The sequence below is a fragment of the Salmo salar genome, chromosome 25, assembly GCF_965601325.2.
Source record: "Salmo salar chromosome 25, fSalSal1, whole genome shotgun sequence".
NCBI lineage: Eukaryota > Metazoa > Chordata > Actinopteri > Salmoniformes > Salmonidae > Salmo > Salmo salar.
In genome coordinates this window covers 4910845-4926972 of record NC_138315.1, presented here as the reverse complement: position 1 = coordinate 4926972, position 16128 = coordinate 4910845, and the positions used below count along the sequence as shown (strand labels likewise).

Sequence of the window (16128 nt, the reverse complement as noted above, 5' to 3'; positions counted from 1 at the left end):
CACAAGGCCAGGAGTTGCCTACCAAGAACACACTGAATGTTCCTGAGTGGCCAAGTTACAGTTTTGACTTAACAGATTTTCAAGTAGTTTTAAGACCTGAAAATTATTGTGTAGCAATGATCAACACATTTGACAGAGCTTTGAGACTTTTGAAAAGAATAATGGGCAAGTGTTGCACAATCCAGGTGTGGAAAGCTCTGTCAAATCATGTTAAACACTATTATTGCACTCTGAGTGAGTCCATGCAACTTATTATGTGACTTGTTAAGCAAATGTTCACTCTTGAACTTACTTAGGCTTGCCATAACAAAGGGGTTGAATACACATTGACTCAAAACATTTCAGCTTTTCATTTTTTATGAATTTGTAGAAAAAACATAATAACTTTGACATTATGGGGTATTGTGTGTAGGCCAGTGACAAGAAAATCTAAAAGTAATCAATTTTAAATTCAAACACAACAACATTTTGAAAAAACTCCATGGGTGTGAATACTTTCTGAAAGCACTATATTGAGTTAGTCTCCTAACCCAACCTGTATTATATTGTTTTGTTGTGCAGGTACTTATCTCAAATGAGGGTTATTCTCTCTGAGAGGGAACTTGGACAAATAAACAGTGTGGGTAGGCTAGGGAGAAGATAATATGCTTAGGTTTACACTGTCACTGCTTCCTTAGCGCTCCACGCTAGCCGGTTAATTGTCCCTGTGTGTCTGTGACTAGGAGCAGAGATGACACGTCACTTCCATAGACCAAGAGCCACTTGTTTATGGATATCAGGTTTGTGCTTAATCCAGAATTTAATTGAGAATGCCTCATAAATTCTAATTAAATTCTTGAATTTGAATAGTTTTTTAATTGAAGTAGTAAACAGGATAAAGAATTTGCATTCAAATTTGAATTAAAGGAAATTGAATTCAGTGAAATTCAAATGCCTCTTCTATTTGATATTAGATGTAAATACAAATATGCATCTTGTTCATAAAGCATCAAACATGTTGTTGTATACATGCATGAAATATTGTTTAAACAATTGATTTTCAGAACAAATTCTTAAAGATGCACTAACCATTTCATGGTTGCTAAAATTCTAATAGTTTGCCTAATTTTATTTTATTTGACAAAACAAACAAGTATAGTGTAGAGAATTCTTTTAATATCTAAACCGCATTGAAATATATTTTCCGTAATCAAATATATTGGATTTTTAGCTGTTTGAAGCTGGTATACAAAACCGAAAGTAAAAGACGCAAAAGCGAAACTTAAGAACGGAAAGCGTAGAAATAATGCCCATAGAACTGATCTACCGCTTCTTAGACTTGCTTTCAATGAGAATGACAGATCTATAACTCAAATGTCTTTGTGAATTTGGTCGGGTCGCCCAACAAGTTACATATTTTAGCATTAAAATGAATGATCAAGGAAAACAAAACCTATATGTGAACATGTTTTATTCATATATTTTATTATTCACTTACATTTTGTTCCATATGGGAAAATACTATATTTCCCAGAATTCATTAGTTCAACCCTCAAGTTGACCCTAAAGCCTTCAAAAGAAGCCAAACAAATGAAATGGTTGGTGAAAATATAATTGGCTATTCTAAGCACTAAGGTTAATAGAGTATATGAACATGAACATTGTTCACCGAGAAAAGTGATATATTCTTTGGTATCTGGAAGTGTACTGTACAGTGAGGGAAAAAAGTATTTGATCGCCTGCTGATTTTGTACGTCTGCCCACTGACAAAGACATTATCAGTCTATAATTTTAATGGTAGGTTTATTTGAACAGTGAGAGACAGAATAACAACAAAAAATTCTAGAAAAACACATGTCAAAAATGTTATAAATTGATTTGCATTTTAATGAGGGAAATAAGTATATATATCTCTCTGGATGAGTGTCTGCTAAAATGTAATTGTAAATACAGTTACAGACCACAGTATCAGCCAAAAGCACCATCCCATGTTGTCCAAGTGCTTGAAGAAAAGTATCGATACCCATGTCTCACAGCCCTTACTCTGTACTACTTACTGTACATCCATACCAATACAGTACTAATTGACTCAAATGGTAAGGAAAGCTCAATACTGTGCTTCTAAATCAGCCATACACACACTGGCTAAAATAGCACCCTATATAGTGCACTGCTTTTGAACAGGCCCTATATAGGGTGCTATTTGGGATGCGTAGACTTAGTGTCACTGCCAAGGCTACACCTGCTCTTTCTCAACCAGTACAAACAATATAATGGCCAATACCTAACAGGCCCAAAGTGTGTTCTACAGCCACAAAGGGCCTATTAAATCAGCCACGCTCCATTGGTGGCTCCAATTACGCCAGTGCAAATTCACACATTTATTCCTGTGGCAAGGACCATACTAGGCTGGCAACACAGTGCCCAAAGCATCACTACCTAATCAAATAGATACCTAGGCTGGGATTAATTTAAAGGTGCTTTGGCAGCACTGGGCATTGAACAACTGACAATTTTCCAGACGTCGGCTCAAGCGTACATTACATTTGAAGGTGCAATTGTCGGTAGTGCAGCACGCAGCACTGCGACATGCCTTTGAATTCATCTCTGCCCTATTCCTAGAGTATATTGAAGGCTTTGATGTGTTGATGATGTGGATATATGGCAGGCGTAAGACAAACTGCACCTACTTGACTCTTCGCTAAGCTCTGCCCCATAATTATTGGCAACCAATTGCAGTGCTCCGGTGGATAGTAATTGCGTCTAAGCAAGCTGGAGTCTGGCGCCTCGGACAAGCTCACGTTTCAAACGCATGGAAGCCAATGAGGGCAATAGAAAAATCTGAGTTTATCAAGTTATTTGTCTAAATTGCTAAATAATGGAACAGTGCACCAGGGCTACTTGTGACTGTTATTCCTAAAATGCAGTCTGTTGTGAGTATTTTTCGAATCCAAAATTATACTTTTGTTGCAATGTTTGATATTGGTGGTTAGCAAGCTCTCGTTGGCTAATGTTGCTAACGCTAACAGCCAGTAAATATACAGTGCATTCGAACAGTATTCAGACCCCTTGGATATTTTCCACATTTTCTTACGTTACAGCCTTATTCTAAAATTGATTAAATCGTTTTTTTTCCTGATCAAACTACACACAGTACCCCATAATGACAAAGCAAAAACAGGTTTTTAGGAAACGGAAACATCACATTTACATAAGTTTTCAGACCCTTTACTCAGCACTTTTTTCATTTGTATTTAACTAGGCAAGTCAGTTAAGAACAAATTCTTATTTACAATGACAGCCTAGGAACAGTGGGTTAACTGCCTTGTTCAGGGGCAGAACGACAGATGGCTACCTGCATCTTTGGCAGTGATTACAGCATCGAGTCTTCTTGGGTATGACGCTACAAGATTGGCACACCTGTATTTGGGGAGTTTCTCCAATTATTCTCTGCAGATCCTCTCAAGCTCTGTCAGGTTGGATGGGGGGGGGGGGGGGGGGGGGGCGTTGCTGCACAACTATTTTCAGGTCTTTCCAGAGATGTTCGATCGGGTTCAAGTCCAGGCTCTGGCCGGGCTATTCAAGGACATTCAGAGACTTTTCCTGAAGCCACTCCTGCATTGTCTTGGCTGTGTGCTATTTCGTTGTCCTGTTGGAAGGTGAACCTTCGCCCCAGTCTGGGGTCCTGAGGGCTCTGAAGCAGGTTTTCATCAAGGACCTCTCTGTACTTTGCTCCATTCATCTTTGCCTCGATCCTGACTAGTCTCCCAGTCCCTGCCGCTGAAAAACATCCCCACAGCATGAGTTCAATCTTGGTTTCATCAGACCTTAGAATCTTGTTTCTCACGGTCTGAGAGTCTTTAGGTGCCTTTTGGCAAATTTCAAACGGGCTGTCAAGTGCCTTTTACTGAGAAGTGGCTTCCGTCTGGCCACTCTACCATAAAGACCTGATTGGTGGAGTGCTGCAGAGATGGTTGTCCTTCTGGAAAGTTCTCCCATCTCCACAGAGGAACTCTGGAGCTCTGTCAGAGTGACCATTGGTTTCTTGGTCACCTACATGACCAAGGCCCTTCTACCTCGATTGGTCAATTTGACCCAGCGACCAGCTCTAGGAAGTATCTTGGTGGTTCCAAATTTCTTCCATTTAAGAATGATGGAGGCTACTGTGTTCTTGGGGACATTCAATGATACAGAAATGTGTTAGTACCCTTCCCCAGGTATGTGCCTCGACACAATCCTGTCTTGGAGCTCTATGGACAATTCCTTCGACTTCATGGCTTGGTTTTTGCTCTGACATGCACTGTCAACTGTGTGACCTTATATAGACAGGTGTGTGCCTTTCCAAATCATGTCCAATCAATTGAATTTACCACAAGTGGACTCCATTGAAGTTGTACAAACATCTCATTGATGATCAATGGAAACAGAATGCACCTGAGCTCAAATTTGAGTCTCATAGCAAAGGATCTGAATACTTGTGTAAGTAAGGTATCTGTTTTTTTTAAATATGAATAAACCTGTTTTCGCTTTTTCATTATGGGATATTGTGTGTAGATTGCTGAGGATTTTCATTTCATTTTAATCCATTATAGAATAAGACTAACGTAACAAAATGTGGAAAAAGTGAAGGGGTATGAATACTTTCCGAAGGCACTGCAGCTGACTTGTTTTCTGCAGATGTACTGTATGTTAGGTAAGTTAGCTATTATGAATATATAACACTCATCTGCTGTCGACATCAGGATACATTTTTAGAGCACTAGTTAGCTTCAAAAGTGGTTAGTAGCTTTGACTGCATGCTGCCAGTGGATTCAGAGCCATCCAGTGGCTAGCCACACTACAAACTTCATTTTTACCATGTTCCCGTGAAGTAATTGTAATTACAGTCCACCACAACATACCCAGCAAGGGGTCTATAAAGGTCTGTCTGTCTCTCTGGCTCTCTGTTTTTCTTTCTGGCTCTATCTCTATGTGTCTGTCTCTGACTCTCTGCCCCTATTTCCATTAACTGTTTTCCAGCTTTGTTTAACCTCATTCCTGTGGGCATCCGAGTTGTTGCAATTCAGTCCGTGATGACAGGGTTATACATCGCCATGAACGGGGAGGGCCATCTGTACACATCAGTGAGTAACAGTCTATTCTATTGTATTCTGTTTCTAGTTGTTTCTAGACATTTTTATTCTAACAATTGCATTTTCTGCTTGTGTTGCATTTGCAGGTTAGCGTTTTTCGTCATGAAATCTTGTTCTGGAGGCAGCTCTGCAGACTGATCACTAGCTGGCACAGCCACATAGTCATAAAATCTGATTTTAAACCTAACGCCAACCTTAACGCTAATCTTAACCACACTGCTAATCCTAATGCCTAACCTTAAATTAAGACCAAAAAGCTAATTTTTGTTTTCATGAATTTTTACAATATAGCCAATTTTGACTGGCCAACCTAAGGAGAATTCGCTCAGCTCTGCGTCCAGGACAAGACTCATGACAATAAACATCAACCTGCGTAGCATTTGGGACATAAAGTCATGACACAAAGTTCATGCTTATAATAACTCAAGAAACAGTCAATACACATTAAATGCAATATAGGTCCTGCTAAGATATGCAGCCATCTTTGTGATCATTTCATATTACGAATTTTAGAGATGCACGGGTACACACATGTTCGTTCACACAAACAGTCATACAATATCATATCCCAATGTTTATTCTAACAGGACAATGTCGACCTTCTCTGAGTTTTCGGTGTCAGAGTTAATACTTTTTACAGCAGAGCAATGTTGGTGTTGAGACTATTTACTGCAGTATCTCAAGGCTAATTGCTCTGCAGAAAAGATGAGAAATCCCAATACACACAGCTCCATGCATATAGATTTGTATTCATCACATGAAATACCTCCAGAATCACATCACATAATATTTTCAGTGTATGCATCAAGAAAAACAAAATCAAATCAAATTGTATTTGTCACGGTTGGTTAAGAGCCCATAAAACGGCAGCCATCCCCTCTGGCGCCATCTTTAAAAAAAAATGTTTTATTTAACCTTTATTTAACTAGGTAAGTCAGTTAAGAACAAATTCTTATTTACAATGACGGCCTACCTATCTTCATACGTAATGAATGGCAGACAGTTCATCATACTGTGTAGAATAATATATTTATATTTTATTGCACATTTTTATGGTGTGTTTGCAGTTTGTTGCAAATATTTTTTCCAAAATGGAATTAAACATTGAAGACAACAAAATGGTAAAAAAAAACTAAAGAGAAGATATATGATGTGTCAATTCTGTCAATCAACCATTTATTGTCCCTTACAAAAACAAAAATATATTTTTCATCTGGTGCAAATGCTAGGTAAATCTGGCCCAAAGAGCCTAATGCTTTGGTGATCACTTGGGGAAATGAAATTGATAGAAACACAATATTGGTTCATCTGTACAGCAAATTATTTACATATCACCTGTTGTTAGTGCTCCTGGGCAGTGATATGAATGTTTGTTAAGCATTGAGAGCTTGACTTGTATAGTTGGTCTATAACTCCTTTTAAACAGTGTGTTCTGAAGGTAACTACTTTGTGTAGTCATGAATTACTTTCTCTTATTCATGGACGGTTGTAGTATACAGCAGGGTCAGTGGCCTGGCCACATTTCAATGACTGAAAGTGAAGCTGGTTTTATTGACTTTCTCTCTGTAAAATACACTAGCCATCCTTAAGGCAAAAAGCCATGAAGACGATAACACTTCATCCAAGGACAGATCTTCCTCTCCTCTCCTCTCCCATTCGTTCCCCCTTCCCAGTTTATTTTAAAGGTCCATAATAAACCATTTATAAGGCATTTCTAAGTAATTTACAAACTGTTTGCTCACCATTTATTAATAATTATTCCCACATTTGTAAATGTTAGTAAGCTAGTTATTCACACATTCTGTGTTTTGTCCTTATTCTTTTACCAGGTATTGCGAGAAATCTGAAATTCTAAGTAAATCAGGGCTATATATATATATATATATATATATATAATATATATATATATTTAATACACACAGTGCATTTGGAAAGTATTCAGACCCCTTGATTTTTTTCACATTTAGTTAAGTTACAGCCTTATTCTAAAATTGACAAAAACGTTTTTTTCTCATCAATCTACACACAATAGCCCATAATGACAAAGCAAAAACAGGTTTTTAGAAATTTTTGCTAATTTATTAAATATACAAATCGGAAATATCACATTTACATAATTATTCAGACCATTTACTCAGTACTTTGTTGAAACGCCTTTGTCAGCGATTACAGGATCGAGTGTTCTTGGGTATGACGCTACAAGATTGGCACACCTGTATTTGGGGAGTTTCTCCCATTCTTCTCTGCAGATCCTCTCAAGCTCTGTCAGGTTGGATGAGGAACGTTGCTGCACAGTTATTTTTAGGTCTTTCCAGAGATGTTTGATCGGGTTCAAGTCGGGGCTTTGGCTAGGCCACTCAAGAACATTCAGAGACTTGTCCTGAAGCCACTGCTGGGTTGTCTTGGCTGTGTGCTAAGGGTCATTGTCCTGTTGGAAGGTGAACCTTCACATCAGTCTGAGGTCCTAAGGGCTCTGCAGCAGGTTTTCATCAAGGATCACTCTGTACTTTTCTCTGTTTATCTTTGCCTCGATCCTGACTAGTCTCCCAGTCCCTGCCGCTGAAAAACAACTCCACAGCATGATGCTGCCACCACCAAGCTTCACCGTAGTTATGGTGCCAGGTTTCCTAAAGACGTGACGCTTGGTATCCAGGCCAAAGAATTCAATCTTGGTTTCATCAGACCAGACAATCTTGTTTCTCTTGGTCTGAGAGTCTTTAGGTGCCTTTTGGCAAATTCCAAGTGGCCTGTCATGTGTCTTTTACTGAGGAGTAGCTTCCGTCTGGCCACTCTACCATTAAGGACTGATTGGTGGAGTGCTGCAGAGACGGTTGTCCTTCTGGAAGGTTCTCCCATCTCCACAGAGGAACTCTGGAGCTCTGTCAGCTACCTGACTAAGGCCCTTCTCCCTCGATTGGCCAGCTTGCCCGGGCAGCCAGCTCTAGTAATAGTCTTGGTGGATCCAAATTTCTGTGTTCTTGGGGTCCTTCAATGCTGCAGAAATGTGTTGGTTCCCTTCCTTAGATCTGTGCCTCGACACAATCCTGTCTTGGAGCTCATCGGACTATTCCTTCGAACTCATGGCTTGTTTTTTTGCTCTGACATGCACTGTGGGACCTTATATAGACAGGTGTGTGCCTTTCCAAATCCTGTCCAATCAATTGAATTTACCACAGGTGGAATCCAATCATGTTGTAGAAACAACTCAAAGATGATCAATGGAAACAGGATGCACCTGAAATCAATTTCGAGTCTCATAGCAAAGGGTCTGAATGCTTATGTAAATATGGTATTTCTGTTTTAAATTTTTATAAATTTGCTAACATTTCTAAAAACCTGTTTTTGCTTTGTCATTATGTGGTATTATGTGTAGATTGTTGACGATTTTTATTTATTTAATCAATTTTAGAATAAGGCTATAACGTAACAAAATGTGGAAAAAGCCAAGGGGTCTGAATACTTTCCGAAGGCACTGTGACTATATACACACACACTGAGTGCCAATCTTTTTGTGAGAAATTAGACTGGTCACTCAAGACATTTATAAAGTATTTATAAAGATTAGGGACTGCAAAAATACTTTACTAATGATTAGTAAATGGTTTATAAATGGTGAACACACAATTTATAAATGCCTTATAAACGTGACCCCCACTTCAATTCAGTCATATGTAGCAACATTTTATATAGTGTGTTTTACTTTGGATTAAAGTACAGATTCAGAGCTACAAAGGGGTATATAATACACTGCAGTTGAGGAACAATGGAATAGTTGAAAGTTGATCAACTTGCTTTGAAAGCCGGTCTCACAACCACAGACCACGTGTAACCCCGCCAGCCCAGGACCTCTACATCCGGCTTCTTCACCTGCAGGATCGTCTGAGAGAAGCTCCCCAGTTTCATCAGCTGTCCGGGTGACTTCTCTCAGACGATCCTGCAGGTGAAGAAGCCGGATGTAGAGGTCCTGGGCTGGCGGGGTTACACGTGGTCTGCGGTTGTGAGGCCGGCATTATAAAGGGTTCATAAATGTGGCATAACGGTGACATAACCACCAACATCAAATGTGACATAACCCACTATGCACCTCATTAGATGTTCCAACATATTGCACACCATGTCTGCTGCAGATGGACAAGAGAGAGCCATAAGAAAAAAAGATTTGATATGTCATGGAAATAAAAGTGCTGAAAATGTTGGCTCACTATTTAAATAGAAGATGGACAACAAGCTAGAGAAGGAGAAATACCAGAGTTTTGGTGCAAGTACAGCCGACTAGCGCTAGCTAACTTTATAACTACCTAGCAAAAAATATCACAGTTCTCTACTGTATCAAATGTCCACCCCATCACCAATTAAAACATGGTTTTATAAAATGATTATTCTTATGAATTTATTTGCGTTTGTGACAACAAATCATATTCAAATCAAATGAAATTGTATTTGTCACAGATACATGTTTAGCAGATGTTATTGCGGGTGCTGCGAAATATCTAACAAGTAATATCTAACAATTTTACAACAATACACAATACACACAAATCTAAAGTAAAGGAATGGAATTAAGAATATATAAATATCTGGCCTTGCAATGTCAGAGCAGCATAGACTAAGATACAGCAGAAAAGGATATAATACAGTATATACACATATGAGATGAGTAATGAAAAATATGTAAACATTATTAATTAAAGTGACTAGTGTTCCAGTGATGATTTCAAGTCTATGTATATAGGACAGCAGCCTCTAATGTGCTAGTGATGGCTATTTAACATTCTGATGGCCTTGAGAAAGAAGCTGCTTTTCAGTCTCTCGGTCTCAGCTTTGAAGCAACTGTACTGACCACGCCTTCTGGATAATAGTGGAGTGAACAGGCAGTGTCTCAGGTGGTTGTTGTCCTCAATGATCTTTTTGTTCTTCCTGTGACATCGGGTGCTGTAGGTTTCCTGGAGGGCAGGTAGTTTTCCCCCGATGATGCTTTGGGCAGACCACACCACCCTCTGGAGAGCCTTGCGGTTGCGGTGATACAGCCCGACAGGATGCTCTCAATAGTGCAACTGTAAAGTTTTGTTAGGGTTTTAGGTGCCAAGACAAATTTATTCAGCCTCCTGAGGTTGAGGAGGTGCTGTTGCTCCTTCTTCATCACACTGTCTGTGTGGACGGACCATTTCAGTTTGTCAGTGATGTGTATGCGAAGGAACCGTTTCCTAAAGTCCACAATCAGCTCCTTTGTTTTGTTGACATTGGGTGAGAAATTAATTTCCTGGCACCACACTCCCAGGGCCCTCACCTCCTCCATGTAGGCTGTCTCGTCATTATTGGTAATCAGGCCTACTACTGTTGTGTCGTCTACAAACTTGATGATTGAGTTGGACGTGTGCGTGGCAACCCAGTCATGGGTGAACAGGGAGTACAGGAGGGGGCTGAGCACGCATTCTTGTGGGGCCCCTCTGTTGAGGATCAGCGAAGTGGAGGTGTTATTTCCTACCTTCACCACTTGGGTACAGCCCGTCAGGGAGTTTAGGACCCAGTTGCACAAGGCGGGGTTCAGACCCAGGGCATCGAGCTTAATGATGAGCTTGGAGGGTATTATGGTGTTGAATGCTGAGCTATAGTCAATGAACAGCTTTATTACATACTTATCCAGATGGTATAGGGCAGTGTGCAGTGCGATGGCGTTTGCATCGTCTGTGGATCTATTGGGGCGGTAAGCAAAGTGAAGTGGGTCTAGGGCAGGCCTGGGCAACTCCAGTCCTCTGGGGCCTGATTGGTGTCACACTTTTGCCCCAGCCTCAGCTAACACCCCTGACTCTAATAATCAACTAATCATGATCTTCCGTTTAAAATGCAATTAGTTTAAATCAGCTGTGTTTGCTAGGGATGGGGGAAAAGTGTGACACCAATCAGGCCCCCGAGGACTGGAATTGCCCAGGCCTGGTCTAGGGTGTAAGGTAAAGGTGATATGATCCTTAACTAGTCTCTCAAAGCACTTCATGATGACAGAAGTGAGCCCTACGGGGCGATAGTCGTTAATTTACCTTTACTTTCTTGGGCACAGGAACAATGGTGGACATCTTGAAGCATGTGGGGACATCAGACTGGGATAGGGAGAGATTGAATATATCTGTAAACACACCAGCCAGCTGGTCTGCCCATGCTCTGAGGACGCAGCTAGGGATTTCGTCTGGGCCGGCAGCCTTGCGAGGGTTAACACGCTTAAATGTCTTACTCACGTTGGCCATGGAGAAGGAGAGCCCACAGTCCTTGGTTGCGGGCCGCATCGGTGGCGCTGTGTTACCCTCAAAGTGGGCGAAGAAGGTGTATAGCTTGTCCACAAGCAAGACGTCGGTGTCCGCGACGTGGCTGGTTTTCCCTTTGTAGTCTGTGATTGTCTGTAGATCCTGCCACATACGTGAGCTGTTGAATTGCAGCTCCACTTTGTCTCTATACTGATGTTTTGCCTGTTTGATTGCATTACAGAGGGAATAACAACACTGTTTGTATTCAACCATATTCCCAGTCAATTTTCCATGGTTAAATGTGATGGTTTGCGATTTCAGTAATGCACGAATACTGCCATCTATCCACTGTTTCTGGTTAGGGTAGGTTTTAATAGTCATAGTGGGTACAACATCTCCTATATATTTCCTGATAAACTCAGCCAAAGGGAAGGCCTTGTGGGCATCCCGGAAGTTGGAGTTGCAGTGGTCGAGTGTTTTAGCAGCACGAGTACAACAGTCATTGTGTTGATCGAACTTCTGTAGCGTTTTTCTCAAATTTGCTTTGTTAACCTGTTAGGGCTAGGGGGCAGTATTGACACGGCTGGATAAAAAACATACCCGATTTAATCTGGTTACCACTCCTACCCAGTAACTAGAATATGCATATACTTATTACATATGGATAGAAAACACCCTAAATTTTCTAAAACTGTTTGAATGGTGTCTGTGAGTATAACAGAACTCAAATGGCAGGTCAAAACCTGAGACATTCCTTTACAGGAAGTGGCCTGTCTGACCATTTCTTGAACTTCTTTTCCATCTCTATCATTTACTAAGGATCTCTGCTCTAACGTGACACTTCCCACGTCGTCCATAGGCGCTCAGAGCCCGGGAAAAAACAGAATGTCGTCATTCCAGCCCCAGGCTGAAACACATTATCGCCTTTCTCAAGTGGCCGATCAAGGGACACTGGGCTTATGCGCGTGACCCCGACCGCCCCCGCCTTTGGGATTTTTTCCTCTGTTTGCCGAAAAGGAGATTCCCTGTCGGAATATTATCGCTTTCCTACGAGAAAAATGTCGTAAAAATTGATTTTAATCAGCGGTTGACATGCTTCGAAGTACGGTAATGGAATATTTAGAATTTTATTGTCACGAATTGCGCCATGCGCGCGACACTTCTTTACTATTTCGGATAGTGTCTGGAACGCACGAACAAAACGCCGCTATTCGGATATAACGATGGATTATTTTGGACCAAACCAACATTTGTTATTGAAGTAGCAGTCCTGGGTGTGCATTCTGACGAAGACAACAAAAGGTAATCAAACTTTTATAATAGTAAATATGATTATGGTGAGTGCTAAACTTGCCGGGTGTCTAAATAGCGAGCCCGTGATGCCTGGGCTATGTACTTAGAATATTGCAAAATGTGCTTTCACCAAAAAGCTATTTTAAAATCGGACATATCGAGTGCATAGAGGAGGTCTGTATCTATAATTCTTAAAATAATTGTTATGCTTTTTGTGAACGTTTATCGTGAGTAATTTAGTAAAATGTTAGCGAATTCCCCGGAAGTTTGCGGGGGGTATGCTAGTTCTGAACGTCACATGCTAATGTAAAAAGCTGGTTTTTGATATAAATATGAACTTGATTGAACAAAACATGCATGTATTGTATAACATAATGTCCGAGGGTTGTCATCTGATGAAGATCATCAAAGGTGAGTGCTGCATTTAGCTGTCTTCTGGGTTTTGGTGACATTATATGCTAGCTTGAAAAATGGGTGTCTGATTATTTCTGGCTTGGTACTCTGCTGACATAATCTAATGTTTTGCTTTCGTTGTAAAGCCTTTTTGAAATCGGACAGTGTGGTTAGATTAACGAGAGTCTTGTCTTTAAATGGCTGTAAAATAGTCATATGTTTGAGAAATTGAAGTAATAGGATTTTTAAGGTTTTGAAAATCGCGCCACATGCTGGCAGTGGCTGTTACGTAGGTGGGACGCAAGCGTCCCACCTAGCCCATAGAGGTTAAAATCCCCAGCTAGAATAAATGCGGCCTCAGGATATGTCGTTTCCAGTTTGCATAAAGTCCAGTGAAGTTCTTTGAGGGCCGACGTGGTATCGGCTTTAGGGGGAATATACACGGCTGTGACTATAGCCAAAGAGAATTCTCTTGGGAGGTAATACGGTCTGCATTTGATTGTGAGGTATTCTAGGTCAGATGAACAAAAGGACCTGAGTTCGTGTATGCTATCCCAATCACACCATAAGTAGTTAATCATGAAACATTCTCCCCCGCCCTTCTTCCCGGATAATTATTTATTTCTGTCTGCGCGATGAACTGACAACCCAACTGGCTGTACGGACTGAGACAGTATATCCCGAGAGAGCCATGTTTCAATGGAACAGAGTATGTTACAATCCCTGATGTCGCTCTGGAAGGAAATCCTCTCCCTGAGCTTGTCAACTTTATTATCCAGAGACTGAACATTAGCAAGTAATATACTCAGCAGCGGTGGGTGGTGTGTGTGCCCCCTGAGTTGTGTGCCCCCACTCCGAGTACCTCTCCTCGGTACATAATTTTGATACATTATGAATATGGTATTCAGGTGAGGTTATCTATGAGATTATCGGTTTACTGTTGTGCGCATTCAGTTTGCCTACAAACAAGCTGTGTTTTGGGTCAGCGTCTGGAATCAGTTCAATTGCCCTGGGGGGGTTCGAACAAAGGATCCGATTCGGGAACGTTGCATTCCTTGTCATAATGCTGGTAATGCTGGTGAGTTTCCGACGCTCTGATAACCAAAGTTCTTCCCGGCTGTATGTAATAACACAAGAAATAACATATAAAAAACAAAATACTGCAAAGTTTCCTAAGAGCTAGTCCCAATTCTCCTCCCTTCTCCCAAAGTGTGCATTTGCACACTCCCCTGTCATGGATTTAAAATAATTGGATCGATGTAAGTGTAGCAGATGGGGATCTGTGGAACCCACACCTCAGCCTGAGGTGTTGCCCTTTGCGCAATTGAAGGTGGCCTTTTTCATTAGCTGGATGAGCCGTGAGGCTTCAGGAAGGCAGTCGTGTGTGTTTACTAGGCAGAAGTCCAGAATTTTTGCCTCGGTATGAGCTGAATCAGGGTGAACTGGTAAACTCTAACTAAGCAGCTTGACATCCTTTACATAATCATTGGCTGAAGGGAGTTTCCACCATTGTTAAATGTATTTATTTATATTTATTTAACCTTTGTTTAACTAGGCAAGTCATTTAAGAACAAATTCGTATTTACAATGATGGCCTACAAATGATTGGGAAGTGTGCAAGTGTACACTTTGGGAGAGGGGTGGAGAATTGGAATGCAGTCCATATCAAATCAAATTTTATTGGTCACATACACATGGTTAGCAGATGTTAATGTTAGTGTAGCGAAATGCTTGTGCTTCTAGATTCAACCATGCAGTAATATCTAACAAGTAATTTTGTACGAAGAAAAAAAAGTGCCGAAAGGAGGGCTTTGTATGCGTCGCGGAACTTAGAGTAACAATGATCGAGAATTTCCCAGCCCGGGTCGCGCATTCGATATTCTGATAAAATTTAGGGACCCTTGTTTCAGATTAGCGTTGTTAAAATCCCCAGCTAGTGAATAATGGGGTTCCATTTGGAATGCAACCACTGCATGGAGAGACTGCATGGACTAGGAGGAATAGTAAGAATGTGTGATGGATAGGACAGAGAGGAGAGGGATATTGTACGATCACTTATCGCAACCATGTAAATATGGCAGATGAAGTGGGCGTTATCCTCTACAGAAGTAGACTCTCAAAATACCCTTATCTCTGAGCCTTTTTTCGTGAGCCTTGGTAGTCAATGCTGTATGTACCCTGGAATAGTGTGTCTTATGTTGGACTTAAAAGGGACAAACTGTACATCAATGATATTATTGGTTTGGTTTTATATTATTTAAACCCCAATCAGTTCAGTATATGAATTTTAATTCAGTTAATTAAAAAAAGATACATATATATTTTCTATGAGGATTTTCCAATCTATCAATTGAGATTTTATTATTGAATTCAATTTAATGGAATGGACCCCAGCCGAGATTCTTCAAATTGGCTTATCTTCACGCCATGTTGTCTATAGGTCTGCATTGGGGCTATTGACACCCAATCACTCTCTGATGGAGGCCATCACCTATCCATTGATCATTCAACCAAGGCTTAGACACTGGCCACAGCAATGTCCATCAGGGAGATTCCCCCTACTTCTTTATGAAAATGGACAGATGACCAAAACAAGCATACGTACACACACCAAAAACATTGTGGTTAGCAGAAACCTTATTGTGGCATTTGGGGCAATAACTGACGTGGTGGTGACAGATAATAGGAAAGGGCAGCGAATTGATTAGTGGGAAGGGGGAACCCTTAGGTAGGTCTGTAAGGGGAATGCGCAGCTAATGCCAAAATAATAATGGGTGCAGCTAACCTTAGCCCGCCACCCTGTTCGACCATAGCTCTCATAGTGCAAAGGAGAAGCCTGCGTAAGGGGCCAGTGCACATTAAGCAACGGACACTAATAATTAATCATTGAACCAAACCAATAGCTTTTAGATTACAATTCTTCATAGCAACATCTCTCAATGTATTACGCATTGCACGTTTCCAAAGTAGCTATGAATTTCAAAGGAAAACATTTCTCCACCTTGTTCTCTTCTGAAATGTGATTCCATTTTGCCAAGGAGCCATTAACTCTCCCACTCGTCACACACACTGGTCTTGTGTGTTTGCCCCTGATA

At 40.7% G+C, this 16128-nt stretch overlaps 1 protein-coding gene across 2 annotated transcripts in view; it reads left to right on the top strand.

Moving 5' to 3' along the window:
- The window catches only part of LOC106586029 (fibroblast growth factor 14-like), a 148693-nt gene that overhangs the window by 90532 nt on the left and 42033 nt on the right, over positions 1-16128 (top strand). For both annotated transcript variants that reach the window (XM_082968842.1, XM_082968843.1), the window contains exon 3: positions 4999-5102. In XM_082968842.1, coding sequence (XP_082824968.1) covers positions 4999-5102 — 104 coding nt within the window. The remainder of the gene's footprint in view (positions 1-4998; positions 5103-16128) is intronic.